The sequence below is a fragment of the Venturia canescens genome, chromosome 1 (genome assembly GCF_019457755.1).
Source record: "Venturia canescens isolate UGA chromosome 1, ASM1945775v1, whole genome shotgun sequence".
Lineage (NCBI taxonomy): Eukaryota > Metazoa > Arthropoda > Insecta > Hymenoptera > Ichneumonidae > Venturia > Venturia canescens.
This window is the reverse complement of record NC_057421.1, coordinates 38,449,503-38,475,120: the sequence shown is the minus strand read 5'-3', so window position 1 is coordinate 38,475,120 and position 25,618 is coordinate 38,449,503. Positions and strand designations below refer to the sequence as shown.

At 41.3% G+C, this 25,618-nt stretch overlaps 1 protein-coding gene across 3 annotated transcripts in view; it reads left to right on the top strand.

Moving 5' to 3' along the window:
• grnd (grindelwald) overlaps window positions 1-25,618 on the top strand; it is a 318,742-nt gene that overhangs the window by 200,039 nt on the left and 93,085 nt on the right. For 2 of the 3 annotated variants that reach the window (XR_006262810.1, XM_043433356.1), the window contains exons 4-5: window positions 20,455-20,609; window positions 23,479-23,666. Coding sequence is in view for 2 of the 3 variants with exons in the window: in XM_043433356.1 (XP_043289291.1) it covers window positions 20,455-20,609; window positions 23,479-23,634 (311 nt within the window). In the remaining variant the exon portion in view is untranslated. The remainder of the gene's footprint in view (window positions 1-20,454; window positions 20,610-23,478; window positions 23,667-25,618) is intronic. The other variant, XM_043433355.1, reaches the window with a different exon arrangement.

Here is a 25,618-nt window from a genome sequence, read left to right as displayed (position 1 = left end):
TTTTATTCAAATTGCTCATTCCAAAAAATATCAAAAACGAAATTAATCCATGTGTTAATATTGAAGAACCGTAATTTCCAAGAAAATAATTTTCCTTCAAATTACAGGAATCGCTCTTATCGTACTCGTCTCGTGATATTTATCAAAATATGTACGTGACTATCGAAAAAAAAAACATTACATGGCTGAGTAGGTCCGAAAATTTCTTGTAATGCGACTTATTATTTATCATTTTCATTGGTTGCTACCGAATGGTATGTGCTCGCTGAAGGAAATGAGAAGTGGAAATTACTATTATTGCAATACGAACTCGAGAACAATCAAGTTCAAATTACTCGGAGATATTGTTTTTATTTCTATCCATTTTATTATATTTGTGATCATAGAAGAGCCCTGATTTTTTTTCGAATGAGCAATTTGAATAAAAAGTGATGGGCCGGACAAGTACGTTTAAGACGTATTTGAACATAATTTGTACCGATCCAATCGACGTTGAATGTTGTGAATAATACCGGGGGATCCTGAAAATCGCAGGGGAATCGATTTTTTAAAGTCTGTACCTTCTTGAAGTAACGAATGACTTTCATGTGAATTTTTAACGATTTTTATATGTTCAGGTTAAAAAAATGGGTTGATATCGTTCTTATTGTTCGAAAGAAAGGTTCTACGATTTTTTATTTCCATTAATTTTTTAGTAATTTCGATGAAACGTTCTGAGCCCGACGAGGATTCTCAACACTCATTTGTCGCCGGAGATTATATTTCAAATTATTGATAAATACTTGGCCTCGAATAGATATAATCAATTTTAGTACTGCACGTAACTTCCGTTATGACTTTTTTTTCACGAACTTCTTTTTTCTCGAAAATAATTATTATGAATGATTAGTGGCTCCTATGCATAAAACGTCAATTTTTCAATGAAAGTTTCCAACAATTTGTTCGATAAGTATTCCAAATTATCTGTGGTAACTTGGGACAGGGAGCCGCTGTTACGTCCTAGCATTACGCTAAACGCCCCTCACTTTTTCTCTTCAACTCAAACGCTATCACGAGTATATTTCTAACCTTTATCATCATTTGTCGATACATAGTTCGTATCTAAGAATATATATAAACACAGAGCGTATCCAGACCATCCATAACAAATACATCCTGCGAGACACTCGGCGCTCGCACATATTTTTTTCCTCAACTGTCCATTCTTTAAACACTCACAACGCGTGCCCTAGACTCTCCCCGACGTTCCGGCGCCATAAATAATCCTACAAGACGAGCACGGAAAACCAGAAATAAACAGTCCAAGACCGATTTCCTATCCTTGAATTTATTATCAATGCAGCATTTCCTAAATCCACACAAAATTCCAGAGACGCGTTCCGAAACTCGCGTTTCCCACGAGTCCCGAAAACAGATGCTCTTATCTCAAGTGCAACACGTGCACATCTCAGAACTCCGCTCAACACACTTTCCCTAATTCTAAGAAATCTCGAGCGACTTTTCCTCCAATCATATCTCCGGAAAAGTCTCCCCCATATTCAAATCCAATCATCAAATCAGACGATACTTTTTACCCAATCCAAACTAAAAAACCACAGAGAACAAACCCCCTCTACAGCATCCTACCCCCAAAAAACACATCCTCCTCTCGAACTCTAACTAGGCTAAGAATCTTAGTTGTTAGTTAGTTAGCATCGAACATTAAAGACATTAACATCGGAGAACTCTCCTCTCTCTAAATCCTAATTCATCTTAGAGAGCTCCGAATAATAGCTAACTCTTTATTTAACAGTTTAATTTCTTAATTTGTAAGGTTAATAAGTGCATAAGTGTCTCAATAAACACATCAGAATATTTTGTAATAAACAAAATATCATCGAGTGTATTTATTTCATCAAGCCTTCGACACCGCTCAACAATTGGAAAATCCTTCCAATTCGCGGGCACAACCACAATAAAAGGTCACGTATACCTGAAAAATATAGCATATGTTCTCAGGCCTCGCACAAGTCCCAAAGAAGACTCACTGGCAGAGGTACTCAACGTACACTCTGCTTCTCTAAATCGGCGACTGTGCGCCCCCAACTAATCCTCCCTCCTGGGACGTAACATATTACTATATTAAAAACTGGTGGCAGCGGAAACCAAAAAAAAAAAAAAAACAAAAAACACCATTTTTTAATTTTATATTAAAAACTGGTGGCAGCGGAAACCAACAAGGAAATCAACACACACCATTTTTAATTTTATCTTCAAAACTGGTGGCAACGGAAAACAACAAAAATCAGCAAACACCAATTCTTCAATTTTATCTCCAAATTGGTGGCATCGGAAAACACCAACAAAAACCCACCACTTTTAATTTTATATTTAAAATTGGTGTCAACGGAATTCACACCGAAGGACAACATCGAAAATAAACATCAACAAGTATCAACGAACTCCAGAAATCTCCTCCAACACGTACGAGTACTCCAAGCCATCGGAGGGACAGAGCCATAAACCATCGGCATCATCGAAGAGCAGGTCAAAAACACCAGCAGCGGTAGACCACTAGCAGGATCATCACCACAACTCAACAACAGGTTCATCGGCACGCGTCACCCGACTACAAGATCTTCGTAACGTAAGTCATAAAACTCACAATGTCCAACGAAGACCAAAACCCCATGAACGTCTACGGACAGGGCGGACCGCCAAATCAAGATAACGCAGGTCAGCCGAATCCACAGAATGAATTTGGACCAAATCCCAACCCTCTACAAGTTAATGTAGATATAGATGTACTCAGTAGATATATTGCAGATAATATTCAACGTCAAGCTCCCCAACATGTCAATGCTAATCGAGCACCAGAAAACACACCATACCCCATACATGCGAATTATAAAGATTTCACTAGGTATGTACCAGAGTTCGATGGTACAACAAAAACATGTTCCCTCAATACTTTTATTAATTATTGTGAATCCGCAAGAGAATACACTCAAGCGATTGGCGAAAGACCAGTAGTCGCATTACTGAGAAGTAAATGCAAAGGCGTTGCATGCGAAAGTCTAGAAAGTTTTACAATTTCAACAATCGATGACCTCATCAACATTTTGAGAAGTAGATTCATTACATCGAAACCCTTGTTCGCGTGGCTCGAGGAATTAAACACTTTCGAACAAAAAGATAAAGAAACATTGCTCGCTTTCTATAGTCGAATCAACTTGCATCTTACTCAAACTCAACAGGCCATCGGCTTGTCAAAGTTGCAAGACCCGGAAGGAGCAAAAAATTACGCTCGAGACATGGCAATAAATCAATTCCGTAGAGGCGTAAACCCAGCTTACAGCGCTCACATACCTATCACAGTCTTCGCTACCCTCGAAAGTATTTATCAACAGACAATCGAAATCGAAAAACTAGTAGGACCAATTGAAAGAAATAACAAAAATCAATCAACCTGCCTCCCTATTAGTTCGCAAGATAACAAAAACTCAAATAATAAATCAATGCAAAACGCAAACACGACCGGTAAACTTTGTAAATTTTGCAAGAAAACAAATCACGTTACGGACGACTGTTACGCTCTTGCAAAACAAAACAAACAACAAGAACAACAACAAAAACCTCAACAATTACAGCAACAACAAACGACTGAAAACAAAAGTAGTGTATCTTGCAACTATTGCAAAAAACCGGGACACGTAATAAACGACTGTCGTAGGAGAGCGTACAATAACGGCAAAAAGGCTGCGGCGAATGCAGGTAACCAGCCGGGAAACGAGTCAACGACCCCTCGGCCAGGTGCCTCGACGGGACAGAATCAGTAGAGGCACCAAAATCCGAAAGACCCGAAGAAATAAAACGAAATATCCTTCGGGCTAATTGCAATCTCAGCGCGTCTTCTCATAACTATAACGCGCCAACCATCGTATTAGAGTCACGGGACTTAATCAAAGAACAAACCCTATTCCTCGCTGACTCGGGATCGCAATTAAATCTAATCAAAATTCAAAATATCGCAGATAAAAATACAATAAACGAATCAATCATTTACGAACTATACGGAATCTCAAGTTCCGATAGACCTAAAACTCTCGGTCAAATTAACATCGCTATTCATGGAAAACCGGAAATGTTTCACGTTGTAGGCGACGATTTTCCTGTAGAATTTGATGCAATACTTGGTCATGAGACCCTCGGTAATAGCAACGGTAAAATTGACTGGATGGAGAGGTGCGTGCAAATCAATGATGTAAAAGTACCATTTACAAACACCGAATCATTTCTTCTGCGGGCCAGACAGAAAATGGTCATGTTTGTTCGAGTGGGAAATACTCTAGAGACAGGCTACGTACCCCGCATAAGATTTCCAGAAGGCGTTTACGCAGGCGAAGCATTGGTGAAAAACACCGACGGCAAAGCTTACCTTTACGCTATCAATACCCTTGACAAAGACGTTAAAGTGGACGTTCCCGTTATATCCCTCTATCCTTTTGATATGAGTACGGATGAAAACGAGGAACAGAACGAAGATTCCGCAATTGGCAAAGCTAAAATACATAGTATCCCTTCTCGGACGCGAGAAAATCGTGTAGAAAACGTGATAAACCTTTTGCGCCTCGACCACCTCAATGTCGAAGAGCGAGACGCGGTAAATGCACTCGTTGCAGAAAACGCAGACCTCTTTCATTTACCGGGCGACCCTCTGAAACCAACTAGCGAATGCAAGCATCGAATCTTAACAGTGAACGACAGACCTGTCAACACGAGACAATACCGACATCCACCCTTTCAAAGACCAGAGATCGAAAAACAAATTAACGATTTATTAGAACTCAATATAATCGAACCATCTAAATCTCCGTACAATTCACCGGTGTGGATAGTTCCGAAAAAAGCAGACTCAAAAGGAAATAAAAGATGGAGACTTGTGATCGATTTTAGAAAACTCAATGAAGTCACGATAGGAGACGCTTATCCTTTACCCTTAATAACCGATATCCTTGATCAACTCGGCGGAGCAAAATACTTTTCAATTTTCGATTTAGCATCTGGATTCCACCAAATACAGATGGATCCAGCAGATAAACATAAAACAGCTTTTACAACCCCCCACGGTCACTACGAGTTTAACAGAATGCCATTCGGTCTAAAGAATGCACCAGCAACCTTTCAGCGCCTAATGGACCTCGTACTTAAAGGTCTTCAGGGCAATGAACTGTTCGTATACCTGGATGACATAGTCATCTACGCTCGTTCCTTAGACGAACACAATAGTAAATTCAAAAAATTGGCCGAACGTCTACGAAATGCTAATCTTACTCTCCAAACCGATAAATGCGAATTTTTAAGAACGGAAGTACGATATCTAGGTCACCTTATATCAGCTGATGGCGTAAAGCCCGACCCTAAAAACATCGAAGCGGTTCAAAAATTTAACGTACCAAAAACCCCAAAAAACGTTAAAGAGTTTTTAGGACTTGCAGGTTACTACCGGCGTTTCATAAAAAATTTCGCAGCAATAGCAAAACCATTATCAGATCTAACGAGCAAAAATGTCGAATTCCACTGGAATTCAGAACATCAATTAGCATTCGAAACGCTACGCGATAAGCTGTGCTCTGCTCCAATCCTTCAATACCCAAATTTCTCCGAACCCTTCATCGTGACAACCGACGCATCTAATTATGCGGTTGGTGCAATTCTTTCACAAGGCAAAGTCGGTCAAGACCCTATGGTGGCTGCTGCCTCAAGGGTCCTAAACAAAGCGGAACGGAACTACTCCACCACCGAAAAAGAAATGGTCGCAGTGCTCTTCGCAATAAAAACCTTCAGACCCTACCTTTATGGCAGGGAATTCTTACTTCTAACGGATCACCGACCACTTGCTTGGATCGACTCAATGAGTGACCCGACGTCGCGTGTACTGAGATGGAGAGAAAGATTAAAAGAGTTCGAATATAAAATCGAATACAAACCGGGAAAAATAAACACAAACGCTGACGCACTATCGCGTAATCCAATAACTCTCCCGATAAAACTCAAATGGCGAATCAGTCAGACACCTACAGGTGGAAAGCTATTAAGCTTGAACCCAGGTATCGCCAGAACATACTCGTCTGTTTCAAATTCAGACAAAAACTTAAAGAGACCCAAAGTTTCTTTCTCTAATTCGGAAGGTGATCAAAAAGATCCCTCCACATCAAACCCTGTTTCAGAACTAACTGATTACACGGATACGGAAGTTCCTAGAGAAACGTACGTTAATCAAGTTGGCGAAGAAACAAACGAAATCCTAAATCATCAGCGATCTGATCAATCGTCTGATATATGCCTCAATAATGGGAGCATCCTAAATCCAGAGCTCGAAGAAATAAATTCGTCTAAATCTTTTAATTCCGAGCATCATACGAATTTACGAGAGCAAAAAGAAAAAACAAGTTCGTCTAAATCTAGTAGCACAGAGCATCATACGAACTCGTTGCAAAATCAAAAAGCAAACTTGTCTAAATCAATTAACCCTAACCCTCATACAAGTTTGCAAAGAAAAAAGAATTCGTCTAAATCTTCAAATTCCGAGCATCATACGAATTCATCAAAAAATTTAAAAATAAATTCGTCTAAATCTTCAAACTCAGAGCATCACACGAATTTATCAAAAAATCTAAAAACAAATTCGTCCAAATCAACCAACTCAAAACGCGACGCGAATTTGTCTCTTAATTCAATCAAAAAACAAAAATCTCAAAGTAGCAATTCAGAAAACCAAGAACTCTATTCGGAATACGATAGATGTAAAAGGAAAATCCTAATGAAGAAGAAAGATCGCGATAAACGACACAAATCCTACAGCACTCATAAAAATCGATCTCCCTCTTCTTCAGAAGAATGCGAAGACAATACAGTCGACGCGGTCTCTTCAATTGCAACAGATCAAGAGATTTGCCCATCCTCGGATCAGAAAATTTCTGAGGAACAGGACAAATCCTTCATAACCCTCGAAAATATACACTCCGAAAACTCTAACCCTGCTGAATCAATGGAGGTCACATCACCACATTGTCCAAACACACCTTCGGCCGAAACCAGCACAGAATCCGACGAAAAATCCCTGTACTTTACTCCTCAAACCCCTCCAATTCTCAGTGACCATATGTCACCAAGAATAACTGAGATCCCACAAAAACCTTTAGAAAAACGTACACAAAAAACGGCAGAATTCACACCGCCCCCTAGTAAACGTACGAAAAGAAAATCGCACAGCACCACAAGCTCTCTCGAATCAGGGAGTAATCCAGATAGGGAAACCCAAAAGAGCGAAACTCAGTCTCAAACATGCGATACACAGAACCCCGAAAACAGCCAGGAAACACCAAGTGATCTAAACGGGAAAGAAAAAGCCCCTAACGAAAAAACGGTACCTGACACAAATTTAATATGCACAACGCTCTCGAACGAAAAGCCTAACGCCATAGAAAATAAAGAAAATACCATTTTAACACACATTAAATCCCCAAAAGACAGTAAAGACCCCGTAGTAATGGCAAATACGGTTCACAACGATCAGTGGAAAATTCCCAAGCCCCTCAAGAAGCAAAGAATGAAAAAACCACCATTGTTACCGACTCGTAGATCGTCAAGAGAAAGAAAACCAAAGCAATGCACATATTGCTCACAAGCGGGACAACACACGCATGAATATAAAAACTACACCAAACAAATCCAAGATTCAAACAAAACCGGGCTTAGCCCACCCCAAAGAATAATGCCTGCAGTCGTATCAACGACGAGCATTCCAGCAAACCCTCCTAAAAACAAAAAACAAAAACGCACGGATAAAATTCATAAAGTTCTTAAACGAAATGACACAGTCATCGAAGACGAAATTTGCATATCCCCGGAAAACGAAAACGACAAAGAAGCGTCGTCCGAAAACGAAAGGCCGCTAAGCCTCCACAATGAAAACAATTTTGAATTATTGCACGAGGACGAAGTACCGTCAAACCCCCAGAGGCACGAACCCCTTACACCGACCGTAAATATCGTCACACAACCTCCGAGTGAAACTCCCCCTCCAGCGGGAGGCACCCCAAATATCGTGAACGATAGCGGCACAGAAATCGACACCGTCAACATTATCGAAACAAATGACAATTTAGAAATGGTCAAAGACAACTATATATGTTTCATCTCAGCAGATGGTACGGTGTCAAGCGAGATTGGCAAGAGACTAATCGAACTAGGCTTCCTCACCTTATCCCCCTCCAACAAACTGGAAGTAGGTCAAGTACTAGTTTCAGGCTCTAAAAATAAAAAGACATTTGGCTTAGTTATTCAAGAAAACGATTCATCACCCATCACTCTAGAAAATTTCACAAAATCATTAAAAAATCTCAGAATCAAGATGGAAGAATTAAAGTTGAATTCAGCAGCAATTTCTCAAAAAAGAAATAATTTCGACCTTTCAATTTGGATCAAAATAAAAAATCTCATACGCGAAATTTTCGCACATTCAAAAATCCAGATAAAAATATGTAAAGACGAGATTACAACTCCACCTCAAGAGCACAGATTAGAAATAATAAGAGAGTGCCACGACTCCCCGGTAGCAGGCCACAAAGGCGTCACCAAGACATATAATAGAATCCGTCAAAGATATTTTTGGGACAATCTAAAAAAACAAGTAGAAGACTACGTCAGGCAATGCGAAAGTTGTCAAAGAAGAAAATTGGTTCGAATAAAAACGAAACAACCTATGGTCATTACCGATACCCCGATCGACGTATTCGATAAGATCGCAATGGACATAGTCGGACCGATAACACCGGTATCAACCCTAGGTCATCGTTTTATCCTCACCATTCAAGATAATCTCTCGAAATTCTCCTTCGCAATTCCGCTCATGAGCGCGACAGCAAACGAAATCGCAGACGCACTGGTAACAGAATTCATATGTGTTTTCACTTGTCCAAAAATAATTTTGACAGATCAAGGAGCAGCGTTTATTGGCCGCGTCATGAAACAGTTAACAAAAATCTTCAAAATTAAACAAATCAAAACTACAGCCTTTCACCCACAGTCAAACGGGTCCCTTGAACGAAGCCATCAGGTACTCACAGATTACCTGAAGCACTATACCAACAAAAAAGACTGGCATAAATGGCTTAAGCCAGCAACACTTTCATACAACGCGACCATACACGAAGGCACAAAATTCTCGCCATACCGTCTAGTCTTTGGCAAAGAACCTCGTCTTCCATCTCAATTCACACAAATGGACGATTTCATCACGTTCGATGATCACGTGAAAAACCTCGCGACTCAATTACAGGAAGTACGAAAATTAGCGCGAAACAATTTAGAAGCCGCAAAACAAAAATCGAAAACCTATTACGATAGAAATATCCATCAAGTAAAATTTAATGTCGGCGAAAAAATTTATTTAGTAAAGAATCCAAAGATCGGAAAATTCGATGACAACTATAAAGGTCCTTATCTAATAACACGCACCTTCCCAGAACAGAATGATATCGAAATCGAACTCGAAAATAAAAAGAGGAAAATCATTCATTGCGATAGAGCAAAAATAGCACATTAAGAATCATTCGAAACTGCTCAGGACTCATAAAATCGGAACCTTTTCAGGATCATGGACACCGCGTTCAGGATGTTTTTGACCATCGCTCTTCTAACAACCTCATGGCAAGCGGGTCACGCCCTAATCGCATACGATTGCGGAGCACCGGCCATGAACATAACAACACTGTCTCTCTTGGACATCAAGGAATGCGATATTCCGATTCATAAACCGATAATCACTACATCAAAAATTCAGCTTCTACAGAGAGTTCAGTTCTCGCAAATTAAAGTTCGACAATGCAAAATAGAAATTCATAGAACAGTAAGGCATTGTGGTGCATTTTCACATAGCTCAGACGTAGAATACGGAATAGTAGAGTTCATAAAAGAAACTTCATCGGAAGAATGCCTTAGCATTCACAGATCGAACACGTATCAAGCGTACAATGTCGTGTTTGGCAACTTGGCAATGAACTCCACCAACCCTAGGTCAGTTACAATGGCAGGTAGCGTCGACAGACACGGGTCTTGCCAAGGAACGTCATACTCAGACCCTTACGGTACCTGGGAAAACGTAGTCGTCACAGGCCAGATATATATAGGTATTCACGAATACACAGCCGAAGTGAGCCTCGATCTGAACGAAATTATTTTACGATCGGGTAATCGCTGTAAACACACGTCGGGAAGATGCCTCGACTGGGAAGGCGGTTATACCCATTGGGACCCCTTACCAAACGAACATTGCGGATTTAAAAACTACGAAATAATTTACGAAGGTAAAGCCGAAAGAATAAAAGATACCAAAGGCTCCCCAAGTGGAGAAGAAATCTTTTCGATCACTTCTACCGACATAACATTCGCATTGGCAATAAAAGGGCAAACTTCCGTCTGTGGCTATAAACTCATCAGAACCGAACACCCCAAACTTTTCATACTCGAACAAGTAAACGGCGACGTTTTCACAACCAAACATATATCGGTAATGAACATGGACATTTTCGCTTACATGAACTCAAAATTCGTATACGTCGTAAAGCACTTCGGTAGCCAAATAACTAGCCTTTATAATAACGTCATCAGGCAGGAGTGCGAAATAGAAAAACGAGTCTTGCGTAATACGTTAGGCTTCGCATCTCTCGCACCAGCCGAATTTGCATATCACTACATGAATGAACCGGGTTATATAGCGCACGTCGCGGGAGAGGTAATCCGAATAGCGAAATGCGTACCGGTCAATGTAGCTACCAGAAAAACAGAAGAGTGTTATCAAGAACTCCCTATCAAAAGAGGAAATGAATCTCTGTTTATGATGCCCAGAACTCGAATTATCACAAAAACGGGACATCAAATCGAATGTAATTCTTTTCTTTCACCTATGTACCGCATTAATAATAATTGGTACCAATCCCTACCCCAATTGGCACCGGCCGCAGCGCCGGAAGAAATCACGGCTATGACGCAACCGTCATGGACCTTCATTACCCCCGCACACCTCGCAGAGAGCGGAATCTACTCACCCCGCGACCTCGACAACCTGCGAACCAGCATAATGTTTCCAGTCGAACGCAATGCCGTACTGAACACATTAGCTCGTGGTGCGACAGGTCGAGCCGCAGCTGACCAAGGCATTACAATAACCCACTGGATAAACGACAAATTCATCCAGGAGTCAGTTGAACGAGCTTGGGGAAAAGTCTATTCGTTTTTTAATACGGTGGGCACATTCAGTGCAACACTGCTTGGAATGTGGGTCACTCTGAAAATCATAAAATTTGTAATCGATACACTAGTGCACGGTTACGCACTCCATTCCATATACGGTTGGAGCGTATGGCTCATAGGCTCGATTTGGGACTCGGTTACTAACCTCCTCCTCCACCTAGCCAGGAAACCTGAAAACATAAAAAAAGAAAACAGCGAGCTAGAAGAGGATGGAAATGGAGAGGTACCCTTAGAGAGTATCAGCGCCGCAGCACCAAACGAACCAGCGAAAGCCCAAAAGCCGCAGGTATACCCTACCTGTCCCCCACCCCATGCGGAAAACACGGCAACGCCAATCTGGCAGCCGCGCACCCACCCCAGCATAAAGCAGGGTAACGAACAAGTATAACGCGAGCAAAACAGAAACGCGAATATACTAATTTAACATTTTTTTTAATCATTATGAAAATAACCCAGTTAAAACATTAAAAAAAAAAATAATAATAATAATAATAATCAAATACTTTAGCTAAACTAAACATTTCAAATAAATTCTAACTTTTGATTCTCTATCCCCAAATTTCTTTTGTCCTCTATTATTATATTTTACAAGGAGAAATTACCTTTTTTAATTTTATTCCAAAGTAGGATGAATCAGTTAACAGAAACATACTCTCTCTTCTTTTTTCTCTCTTTTTTTTCTCTTTTTCTCAACATCGAACAAACCCGAAAAGCCAAAATCCAACGATGACGAATAAACAAAATCCAACGATGATGAGTAAACGAAAACCCAACAACGACAAACAGTCAAATAAAACCAACGATGACAGAAATCAATCGAAAACCAGCGACGAAAGACGCAACAAAGACAAACACCCATCGACGACAAACGACGAGAACTTAAAAATGAAGAGGACAGAAAATTTTTTTTATATAAAGAAAAAAAAACAGAAAATATTTTTTTTTTTTTTTTTTTTTTTTTTTTTTTTTTTTTTAATTTTATTCCTTCCTCCCCATTAAGAGAAGGAAGGCCCGAAAAAACTCCCACTACATCAACTCAGGGTAAAGGAAAAACAGAATAATTCCTCCCGAAATCTTTTCCCTCCTCATTCCCCTTTCCTTAATCATCATCATAAGCGGCGTAAATACCGCGAGGCGATAACCAGGCCGGATGGTCCCAGTCTTCGTCTGGATGTATTGTCCCCAGACGACCCTCCAGGAGCCACCGTATGCACCAGACATCGAAGCCGTCCGAGTTTTCGAACCGCCGGTTCAGCAACCGAACCTCTTTTTTCTCCAAACACCGGCGCTTCAAATCCTCGACGAAGAGGATACCGGACTCCTGAAACGAATAATAAAAAACAAACAAAACATCAATAATGAAACACAGAAATTAAAGTGAGACCAAACAAACAAGGAAAACAAAGTAACCTCACAAACCTTGATCATTTGCAAAAATTGCCTTTTGCACGCCATTTTTCTATTTCCTCCTTCTGGGTATAGAATCGCGTGAAGGGAACTAGAAGACCCGTTACTCGGTGAAGAATTGTGTGAAAAATTACTCGAACCACGCTTTAAATAAGCACAATAGGTAACACCCACCCTTAGACTCAAACTATCGCCATCGCTTATTGGTCAAGACACCAAAAACGTAGTCGTACCCCTAGTCCCCACCATCACTAAAGACAAACCCTTAGTCCCACATCCCACTCCTACGCTGAAATGAAGCGAAAAGCAACCCCACCTCGAATACCCCCATCGAACTCTGAAACTCAGGAAAATTATACCAATGTTAAACTAGAATATATATATATATATACATTTCATATAAGAACAATAAAAATAATTAACAATAATCTTGAAGACACAAAATCTATGTAATAATAAACAATACCTCAAAATTATTGATTAAGATATTGTAACATATATTGTAACACAATACATACCTTAATTCGTTATTTTACAACACATCAAATGAAAATTAGCCAGAACAACTGGTCGAAACTCAACGAATATCTTAATCACTACATATAGGAAATAAATAATAACAAACAAATATTCTTCAAACGCCTATTAGTAAGAACGTAAAACGACAATAAAATAAATGTCACAACAACATTGTAATCTTAAGATTTAAGAATTTAGCTCAATAAATCTAACTCCAGTGTAAATCGACAAACGATGATTACCAATCCTCCATAAACTCTCACGATTAAATTTTGATTAATCTAATTGAGCGAGACGCTCAATCTAAAGGAGGGAGGTGTTACGTCCTAGCATTACGCTAAACGCCCCTCACTTTTTCTCTTCAACTCAAACGCTATCACGAGTATATTTCTAACCTTTATCATCATTTGTCGATACATAGTTCGTATCTAAGAATATATATAAACACAGAGCGTATCCAGACCATCCATAACAAATACATCCTGCGAGACACTCGGCGCTCGCACATATTTTTTTCCTCAACTGTCCATTCTTTAAACACTCACAACGCGTGCCCTAGACTCTCCCCGACGTTCCGGCGCCATAAATAATCCTACAAGACGAGCACGGAAAACCAGAAATAAACAGTCCAAGACCGATTTCCTATCCTTGAATTTATTATCAATGCAGCATTTCCTAAATCCACACAAAATTCCAGAGACGCGTTCCGAAACTCGCGTTTCCCACGAGTCCCGAAAACAGATGCTCTTATCTCAAGTGCAACACGTGCACATCTCAGAACTCCGCTCAACACACTTTCCCTAATTCTAAGAAATCTCGAGCGACTTTTCCTCCAATCATATCTCCGGAAAAGTCTCCCCCATATTCAAATCCAATCATCAAATCAGACGATACTTTTTACCCAATCCAAACTAAAAAACCACAGAGAACAAACCCCCTCTACAGCATCCTACCCCCAAAAAACACATCCTCCTCTCGAACTCTAACTAGGCTAAGAATCTTAGTTGTTAGTTAGTTAGCATCGAACATTAAAGACATTAACATCGGAGAACTCTCCTCTCTCTAAATCCTAATTCATCTTAGAGAGCTCCGAATAATAGCTAACTCTTTATTTAACAGTTTAATTTCTTAATTTGTAAGGTTAATAAGTGCATAAGTGTCTCAATAAACACATCAGAATATTTTGTAATAAACAAAATATCATCGAGTGTATTTATTTCATCAAGCCTTCGACACCGCTCAACAATTGGAAAATCCTTCCAATTCGCGGGCACAACCACAATAAAAGGTCACGTATACCTGAAAAATATAGCATATGTTCTCAGGCCTCGCACAAGTCCCAAAGAAGACTCACTGGCAGAGGTACTCAACGTACACTCTGCTTCTCTAAATCGGCGACTGTGCGCCCCCAACTAATCCTCCCTCCTGGGACGTAACACCGCAATGAGACGAACACACGGGCACGTATAGATGTATATCCTTTATTATTCGGGTAATTGATGAGTACTGTGTACGACCTCGGTCCGAGCTTGACTGACTCGTTATATAGTAGTTCAACCTGTACGTACCTCTTACGAACTATATTGATCCCACATTGACGAGGCAGCACCTTACAGACACGGGATGCCACACTCTCCCCCGCTATATTTTCTAGCGGGTCTTACAATAATGTATACCTGAATATACTGCACATTCTTTCCTTAATTCTTAAACTAGCTTAAACGTTACCACGATTCTTTTGCCGAATTCGCTCCGATCTTCGCGGTTCTACAATCACCGGTTCCGCGTGCAATGGTTGTTTCTCGGCCCCGCCGATGTTTGCTGCAATGAGCTGATTAACGTGCCGTTTCCAGATCAACCCGTCTTCTGTTTTAACATCATAAATTGATCTTAGAGTACGCTCTCGTATTATTTCGGCCGGCGTCCAACGCTCACCCCCACACCTATAGTCTTTCGCCATGACTGCATCGCCTATTCGAAAATCAATTTTACGTGAACCGGTGTAATTTTTTATTTGGCGCTCTTGTTGTACCTGCACATGTTCGGTCGCCGACGGTGGGCGCAACTTAGAAAACCGCGTTTTCAATTCCCTATTCATCATCATGTTTGCCGGCGATCGCTGTGTCGTCGCGTGGGGCGTCGCTCGAAAATCAAACAGAAATTGACGCACCGCTGCCCGAAGGGACATGCCGTCTTCCATCATACTTTTGACTTTCCTCTTGAACGTATCGACGAGGTTCTCTGCCGCGCCGTTCGTGGCCGGACTGTGGGGTGCGATGGTACTGTGTCTGATGCCTCTTTCTCGAAGTAACTGTCGAAATTTTTCTCCCGTGAATGTAGCGAAGTTATCCGTTACAATATGCGCTGGGTAGCCGTGATTAGAAAACATTTCAAGAAACGCATCTACTGTGGCTGCCTCGCTCATATTCGGCATAATAAATATCTCCGGCCATTTGGAATAGCTATCAATTGTTATTAATATCATTTTTCCGCCAATCGGACCTAAAAAGTCCGAGTGAATACGGTGCCATGGCGCGGGTGGTCACGGCCACGGCGTAAGGGGTACTTTAGGAGGATTTTTACGTTTTTTTAGACACGCCAGGCAGGCTTTCGTAATTTCTTCGATATCTTTATCGATTTGTGGCCACCAAACATATGACCGTGCTAAAGCTTTCATACGTGCTACGCCGAAGTGGCTGTGATGGAGTTCCTTCAGCACTAGCTTCCTCAGCTGCCTAGGGATGATCACGCGGTGTCCCCACAATACGCAATTGCTTTCTACGGACATCGCGTCACGTTTTTCCCAGAAACTTTTCATCCCCTCCTCTTTCGGGTTGACTTCCGGCCATCCGTCCATGCAATATCTAATTACGCGGCACAATACAGCATCCTTACGCGTGGCTTTTCGAACCGCATTCCAATCTAATGACGCAAAATCAGATTCTATAACATTATTCATGAATGAATCGTCTACGTAATTTAACATTTGGATTTTATCTTCCAAATCTTGTGATCGTTCGATCGGGAGTCTGCTGAGCCAATCCGCGTAATTTTGTTTTCCAGGTATGTGTTTGATTTTATACTTGAAGACCGATAAGAATATGGCCCACCGCTGCAAACGTGCAGTTGTGATCTCCGGGATCGACTTATCGGGATGGAATATACGTGACAACGTTGTACTGTCGGTCTGGATTATAAATTCGTTTCCATATAAATATTGATAAAATTTGCGAATTCCGAATATTACCGATAGACCTTCTTTGTCATGATGTGCATATTTTTTTTCGGCCGAAGTTAATGTGCGGCTCGCAAAACAAATCGGCCTATCGTATGAATTCGCTTCACGATGCGATAGGACTGCACTTATTCCATACGGTGATGCGTCGCAAGTAAGTACTATCGGTTTTTGTTGGTCAAAATGCGCCGACGTTAGCTCGCATGATAATTCTTTTTTTATTTCCGTAAAACTTCGGTTACATGCGTCTGACCAACTGAATTCTTTTTGCTTTAAGCACTCGTATAACGGATAAAGTTTGTCCGTTATGTTTTTAATGAACCGTGTATAATAATTAATAGAGCCCAAAAAACTTTTCAGTTCTGAAATATTTTTTGGCGTTGGCGCGTTTTTTACACTGTTTATTTTCTTCTCGGAGGGGTGGATCCCGTTCGAATTCACGCGGAAGCCTAGATATTCAATTTCTTCTTGTGCGAATTCGCATTTTTCAAACTTCAGCCGCAGTCCGGCATCCCTTAACCGCCGCAATACTTCTCGTACGCGGTCTATGTGTGTTTCCCAGTTCGATGCTGCGATCAAAATATCGTCTATAAACACTATTACCCCCGGTATTCCCAACAACAATGATGCCATAACGCGTTGAAACGAACCTGGTCCTGTGGACACTCCAAACGGTAAGCGGTTATATTGAAACAACCCCATGTGAGTGCTTATCACTACTAGTTTTTTTGCTCTCTCTGTTAATACGCCTCTGTTGATGTTGATACGCCTCTGACAAGTCGAGTTTCGTAAACACTTTTCCCCCTCTTAACACATCCAACACCTCCTCGACTCTCGGCAAAGGATAATGATCGACTTTCAGCGCTTTGTTCAACGTAACTTTAAAATCGCCACACAATCTTATGGCTCCGTTTTTTTTAACAATTGGTACCACCGGCGTACCCCACTCTGAATATTCAACCGGCGAGATGATGCCCCTATCACGTAAACGTTCAATTTCCTTCTCCACCGATTCGCGCATTGCTAATGGTATACGCCTTGGTTGCATGAAGCGTGGTTGCGCCCCTTCAGTTAGCTGTAAGTCTAAACTACCTTTATTGAACATTCCCAAACCCGATGAGAATACGCTAACAAATTCCGTACGTAACTTCGTAATTTCGGTTGTCGAATCATTCATAGCTTGTATTTTCACTATTTTTTCATACTGTGGTGGCCACATTTTCAAAGCTACTAACCAACTTCTACCTAGCAATGGGATCCCCCCTCCCGGAATCACATACAAAATTCGTTCCATTTTTATTCCGTTCGCCTCGATCGGTACTTTGATATAGCCTAACGATTTTATCGGTTTCCGATTGTAAGCTCTGAGCGTTCGGCTGGCCGTTAACAATGGTGTTCTCGCAAACATTTTTTTATAACACCTACTTGATATTGCCGAGTATGCGGCCCCTGTATCCATTTCCATTTTTAGAAAAATATTACCGACTTTGATGGTGATATAATGGGGTTCGACGCTTTTCTCTTTCAATTCGCAGTCTTCTGCCTCCACCTTATACACATTTATTTCATCATTTGCTCGGATCGTGAAGGTGTCTGACTCGTAACACGGGTCGCTGCTGCTTTCTTCGTCGTCCTCTTCTTCCTCCGAGATGAGTTCGTCCGTGAATTCTGCATCTATGCGATGTTGGGCTCCATTTTTTTTCTTCCTGATTGGGCACACTCGAAATATATGTCCTTTCGTCCCGCACTCACTACAATATTTATCTCTCAGTGAGCACTGATCGCGCACGTGATTATCTTTGCCACAACAAAAACAAGTTCGGTTCTCCGTACTTGTTGACGCTCTCGCCGCGTTATTCCCTCGACTCGCTGGTCCGTAATTTCTATTGCTTGAGTAGCGTTTCGATTGCTTGTTTTTGTTACTCGCCTGGACTACGTTAATCTCCGTTGCCGTGTGGTTTTCTTTCACGCTCTCTGATGCTGCCTTCACCGGATCTGCTTTATGTGTACTAGCCATTTCCACCGTTATGGCTAATCGCTCCATTTCTGCTAGTGTGCTCTCGGATGACTTTAGAAGTTCATATCTTACTAGGTCGTTTGATGCCCCCACGATGAGTTGATCCTTGATTTGTTTATCAAATTCGGTGTTGGCGAATTTACACTCCTTCGCTAGCAATCTCAGAGATAACACAAAATCCTTAATTTCTTCGCCCGGTTTTTGTTTCCGTTCGCGAAATGTATAGCGTTGCAAATGTTCATTCCGCTTCGGCGCGAAAAGTTGTACTAATTTTTCTTTTAAATTTTGGTATGGTAACTTAATTGGCTTTTCCGGCTCGCAAATTATCTGCAAATCTTTAAATACCTCTGGTGCTAACTGAGTAATTAACAGCGCTGCCTTTTTTTCTTCTGGTATATCATTGAGCAAGATAAATGCTTCAAGCTGGTCCTCGAATGTATCCCAACACGAATCTCTCTTGAATGTATTAACATTTCCCAAAATGGAGGCCATTGCTCGTGGTTCGGTGCTCGGGCTCCGCCCGTTTGCCGCCACCTCACTTTCGATGTTGTCTCGTCTAGTGTCTTCCTTGCCTTGTGTTCCTTTGGCAGCCTTGACATAGGTGTTTAATGCTTGTCGAATGATATCGATGCTGTCCACGATCGTTACTTCAATGCCGTATTCGTTACAAATGTCTACTAGCTCGGTTTTATTGAGTTGGTATATCCACGAAGTCCGCCCTTTTCTTATTTCCTCGGCTACCAGTCCCCGATCACTTACACCACTTTCTTCGTGCATAATTAATTTACCGCACTAATCTTCGGTGGATCGAAACAATCCCATCCTCGTCGCCATTGTGGTAACTTGGGACAGGGAGCCGCAATGAGACGAACACACGGGCACGTATAGATGTATATTCTTTATTATTCGGGTAATTGATGAGTACTGTGTACGACCTCGGTCCGAGCTTGACTGACTCGTTATATAGTAGTTCAACCTGTACGTACCTCTTACGAACTATATTGATCCCACATTGACGAGGCAGCACCTTACAGACACGGGATGCCACATTATCAATAAAAACTTGGCCTCCAATTGATATCATACATTTTTATACTGCATGAAACTTGGATAGTACATTTTTCAATTTGCTCAATATTTATGAATTTTTTTGAAAATTTTTTATTTTCCTTTATAGAACTTTTTTCGATTGTTTCTTATTTCTGTTGAATTTTTTTGAACTTTTAAATTTTCCCTTTTTTACATCTATAGAATTTTTTTCCTGGTTTATACATTTTTCGATGCTAAGTACTCGTATAGTATCCGAACACGGGCGATGGGGGTCGCAGGGGGCGAAGCCCCCTCGAGTGACGAATAAAATTTAAAATTAATTATCATGAGTACTAAATCCTATCCTCTATCGTGCGAAAATGAAAAACCGCAGAAAATCGCGGATCCATAAAAAATCCCACCCTTTGTAGCTACCCCTTATTTCTTCAGCGTTCACGATATAATTTTATTTAATGTTTTGCATACTTTAGTTTTGGTTTTAAAAAATCTTAGTGCCGATATGGTTACGTAAAAATGTCTTCGCGCCCCAACGTTTCTGCACCCGAAGAGCCGCGTCGAAACGTCCTCGCATTAGAATGTCCCCGTGCCCGAAAATCTCGTGCCACAAATGGCCACGTCAGAACAGATGTGCCAAAACGTAACGCACCCTTGTATTTTTGGAAGCTTGTTTTTCAGGAAATTAATTTTTCGAGAAATTGTACTTTCGGGAAATTGTATTTTCGGGAAATTGTATTTTCAGGAAATTGTATTTTCGGGGAATTGTTTTCAGGGGAATTATATTTTCGGGAAATTGTTTTTGGGGAATTGATTTTTCAGGAAATTATTTTCGGGGAATTGTTTTCGGGAAATTGTATTTGGGCAATTGTTATTTGGAAAATTTTACGCAAAGCCACCAGTACAACATAATTAATAAAAGAATTTTTTTTTCCAGCCGAGATTGACAGACTTACAACCCTGGTGAAAGTGTCATTAACTTTGACTATAATGGCGACTGTCCTTGCACTCATTTTGGGCGGCAAAATCTTCATCAAACTCCAAAGAATTCGAAGCGCTGTACAAAAAATCTTTGGCAGATCCTGGACAAAGGTAAGCAATTCTAGCACTTTTTCGGATCAACTATTTTCTAGGAAATTTATAGCACAATCATGTATGATACTCTCGATTCCACTTTTTAAATCCACATAAATTTTTTGTAAAATGACGAAAAAAAACCCGCGAAATGCTTCATAGGAATTCTTCTGATCAATTTTTTCTCACGAGGAGCTCATAAGGAGCTACCGCATACTACCGTTAGATGTCACGGTGCGTGTCTTTCTGTGGCGACTCGGTCGCTCCCGCTACAAAAGATTGACGCGCCTCTACAGGGAACGAGAAGAAACAAGGGAGTTAGAACGACGGAGAAAAACTCTCTCTCTTCCCCCACAGATGCGGCCAATCTGACTGTGATTTTAGACACTTAGAAACTAACTACGTTTACGGATCTCGGCCATGCGCCTATCAAGACACTCGATAGAGTCTCGGGACAAGTACATTGAAGGCCCTATCGTCTGCTGGCCCGAGGCTCTCGCCGAGACTATACTTTCTCTGAATGAAACGATTCGCCGTGGTCGGGGTAAAATTGGCATGTGATTTTATTGAATTACGAATCTCAAGAGCCATCTAGCAACTTGAAAATTTAAGTTTAAGTCAATTGAGTAATTCTCTTTCGATTCCGCCCTAAATCAGCATGATCGGTGGTGTTATTGCTGAGAAAAAACTTTCCACGGGCTCAAGATTATGCAAAAGTTACCAACATATTCAAGAATTTATGCGTCTGTATTTATAAACACCATCAAAGGCACTTTGATGCTCTCGAGTTTCTGATTGGTTGGATCTGACGACATCCATTTTTAGACGTTGTGATTGGTTGTTAATGATCGAAAATATGACGTCAACTTCAGAACGTAGCACACGGCAGCACAGCAGACATTAAAAAAACGTAGCACGGTAACAGCAGTCATAAATTCGATCGATATATATATATATGTACAAACAATGTGTCAGTTTTTGATCGGATCAACAGAGTTTCGACATTACGAAGTGCATGCGGGATAAATAAAAATAATTTTCGTCATCTAACGAAGTGCATATTTTTTTTTTTTTTTTACCAAGGAGTTGCGGAAATCCTTTTTACGGATTCCGTGTAGTCTTACGGACTACATGGGTATGTGGGACTCCCAAAAAAAAACAGGCCTACCCACTAAAACCGCCACCCCCTTGTTGTCCTTCCCCCCCAGCCAGGGATTATGTTGATATTACTTCTGACTGGGGGTTCTGTCTGTGTTCGTTCGTCCGTGAAGGTAGCGTTTCCGTGAAGGTGGCGACTAAGCGCCACCATTCCGGTTCGTGCAGCATCACCTCGACGATGTTATCAGGGGAGATGCTGCCAACCGTTGTCTCCAGTTCTCGTCTGAGTCCTGTCCAGCGGATCAAGGAACATTTGAAAAAAAAGACGTGATATCAAACCATAAACTTCCCCTAGGAAAAAAAAGGTTAGGACAAGTACATTGATGGTCCCTCGTTTGCTGATAATTCCATCTATAAAAAAAAACTTAAAAAAAATACAGAACAATTCGAAAAAAATTTCACGAATCTTGAAAAAACATTATCTTTAAAAAAAAACTAATCTGTATCTATTTTTTAAAGTGTCCAAAGTATCAAATAACAATTAAAAATTAAAAAACCGAAAAATCGTGCTTGAAATCATTTTGGAAACCGATGCCTCATTCTTTTTATTTGATTCGAACAGCTAAATCAATTAAAAAAAATTCCATCTAATTTATGTGCAGCATTAAAATTTATTGTATAAATTCGAGGCCAAGTATTTTCTAATGAATTGAAAAAAGTTACCACTTGAATTACGTGCAGCACTGAGATTTGTGATATCAATCGGTGGACAAGTATTTTATTAGTAACTCCAAATTTTGACATTATTAAATTGTTCTAAGAAGCTTTTAAATCCAAAAAAAATCACATGAAAGCTAGTCATTTGTTACTCTATGGTGGCAGAGACTTACAAGAAATTCGATTCTTCTCAGACTTTCAGGATCCTCTGGTAATATTCACAAAATTCGACGTCGATTGGATCGATACAAATTATGTTTAAATATGTGTTAAAAGTACTTGTCCGGCCCATCACTATTCTTTCAATAAAAAATCAATCATAAAAAACGAAATTGTATGGCAGAATCTGGTAAAAAATTTGTTGAAGTGCGATTCATTATTAGTTTAATGTTCTTAATAATACTATAAGTTATAGTTCTTATTCCGAATGGAATTCGTTCGCTGGAAGAATAAGTGGGAAGTAAAAATTGCCACCATTGAATATAAACTGGAGAATTATTTTGGAAGCTTGAACATATATATTATGTACAATTTTTTTTTATTTATCGATACAGAATAATATCCCTTGTATATTGCGGAAAAATTTATTTCCGTTTATTATTAAATTAGTGCAATTAGATAAAAATTACTTGAAGATAATTCTCTCAATTCCCTCTGCATGAATACTTGTGATCCATCCAGAGACTCTTTACCGGACCGATAGCGTTTCCAATTGTTTTCGAAAATTTTCAAAATTTGTTTCTTCAATAATTAATTAATTATAGCATTCCGGAGAACATTATAAGTTGAGATATTTTTTATTTTTTTTTCTTTCGATTGCGACCTCTTCGAACGCTGTAGCTTAACGCGTTAAAGAGATATTAATTATTTATTTTTTAATTGCATCAAAAAATGGTCTCGGATTTTCGCACACATTTTTGATGTTTATTTGTTTTATTTAGTGACAAATCTGGTGCCATAATACATTTTATATATCTATATATTGTTTTTCTAGTGCCATAATTTTATTTTGACCTTTCTGCCCCCTAAACCCGTTCGAAATACATAAAAAGTAATCCTGTAATTTTTTCAGATTTTTGAATCAATGCTTAACCCGCGACCACAGGGGTTGAAGTTTTTCGTTTATAATACATGGGATTTTTCTGCGTTTGTGATCACGATTTTACTGTGGGCCTCAATCCGTTTGGAAAACCTTGTGTTTGTGCAAGGAGTCTGGTGTAGGTGGTAAATAATAAATGCGGCGGAGAATAGCGAAAAATTGTAAGTAGATTTATTTGTGAGACAACTCCCGATGATACCGTACAATGAGTCCCGATAATTGTTGAGAAAGAGTCCGGCGAGTAGCCCGATGATGAGAATGGCGAGTTGACCCGGTGTTCGTCGAGCACGTGCGAGACGAACAAGATGGACGACCGAAGCGTGCTCGTGAGAAAGAACCCGATGATTTTTAGAGATATACCGTTAAAATGAGTCCGAGAGAATGTTCCGTTAAATGCGCAGAGTCCGTGTAATGATTTGAACCGAAAATGAATAAGAGAACCCGAATTTGATACCGAAACTGGTGAGAAGGTGAGATGCAGTGATTAGCCGTATTGCACGCTTCAGCGACCGGATCAAGACTGAGGCATCAATCATGGAGATCGATGATGAAGCCCCGCGCACATGCGCGGTGTGCTTCCCCGGTCCCGTGCTAATTACTGCCCAGGAGGTGGCGACGCCCCCCGTGAGCGCGTGAAACGAGCACCCGGCTGCTCTAATTGCACGCGCCCAAAATGTCCGAACCCGCGAACTGGCGACGCCAGCGGCGGAGCGCGAGAGCCCGGCCCGAATTCTCTCGCGCTACCGTCGAGGCCTCGCTCAATCCTGAACATTCCGCCCGCCATCGGCAGCAGTGCTGTCAATTGATCCCGGTTGAGGCACTGGCAAGAGTGCCAGTTTGGTGATAGGCCGGATGAGTGTGGTCGTCGCCGTTTTGAGAGTAACCACCCGTATGAGCCCGTCCTTTCCCGGATGTAGTTGTGTGACCCGTGCCCGTGGCCACTTTGTGGGTGACGTGTTTTCGTTCATGAGTAGAACCATAGACCCGACCCGGATGTCGTGACTCGGATGATGCCATTTTGATATAGCCTGCTGCCGTTGCAGGTATCCCGATGACCAATGCTCCCAGTAGTATTGAACTCGTTCCTGGAGCCATTGCCACCGTGTGAGGCGACCTTGAGGCACATCCCGTAATGAGGGCTCAGGAATGGAGGTGAGTGTGTCCCCGATGAGAAAATGCCCAGGGGTGAGAACCGAATAATCATCCGGGTCATCCGACAGAGGCTCCAACGGCCGCGAGTTGAGTATGCCCTCAATTTGTGTGAGAAGAGTCGTAAATTCTTCAAACGTGAGACTGGCATCCCCAATCGTCCGCCGGAGTTGATACTTGACCGATTTTACTGCGGCCTCCCATTTTCCGCCCATATGAGGTGCCCCCGGTGGGTTGAACACCCATTTAATCCCGTCAGTTGCCCCAGTGTGCTGAATGAGTTCGGATTCCCGTGTACCCGTCTTGAATAATTGTCGTAGCTCCGCTGCTGCACCCTGAAAGTTGGTTCCGCAATCACTTTGGATCGTGTGCGGAATCCCGCGTCTGCCCGTGAACCGTCTGAGTGCTGCGAGGAACCCGTCCGTGGTTAAATCTGTAACAACTTCAAGGTGCATAGCGGAGGTAGCGAAACAAACGAAAATGCACAACCAGCCTTTGTGACATTTGCTCCCACGCCCGCGCCAGCTTTTGAGTGAAACTGGCCCCGCGTAGTCGACCCCCGAGAAGAGAAACGGCCTTGCCGGCGTAACCCGTGAGATTGACAACTGACCCATTAGTTGCTGTGCCTTGAGCGCCCGGAAGCGCGCGCACCACACGCAGCGCAAAATGTATGAGCGTACTGGCCCACGCCCGCCGATGATCCAGCAGCTCTGCCGTAGATAGGCCAAGGTGAGTTGAGTCCCGCCGTGAAGAGTACACTCGTGAGCATCAGCGATGAGAAGTGCCGTAAGTGGTGAGTCCCGAGGGAGAATAACGGAGTGCTTGCAATCAGGTTGTAAGGCTGAGTGCTTCAGCCGTCCTCCCACCCTGAGAATGCCTTGATGATCTATGAAGCCCGTTAATCGCGTGATCGGATGCGATTTCGGGAGAGCGTAGCCCGATGTGAGTGTTTTAAGCTCTGAAG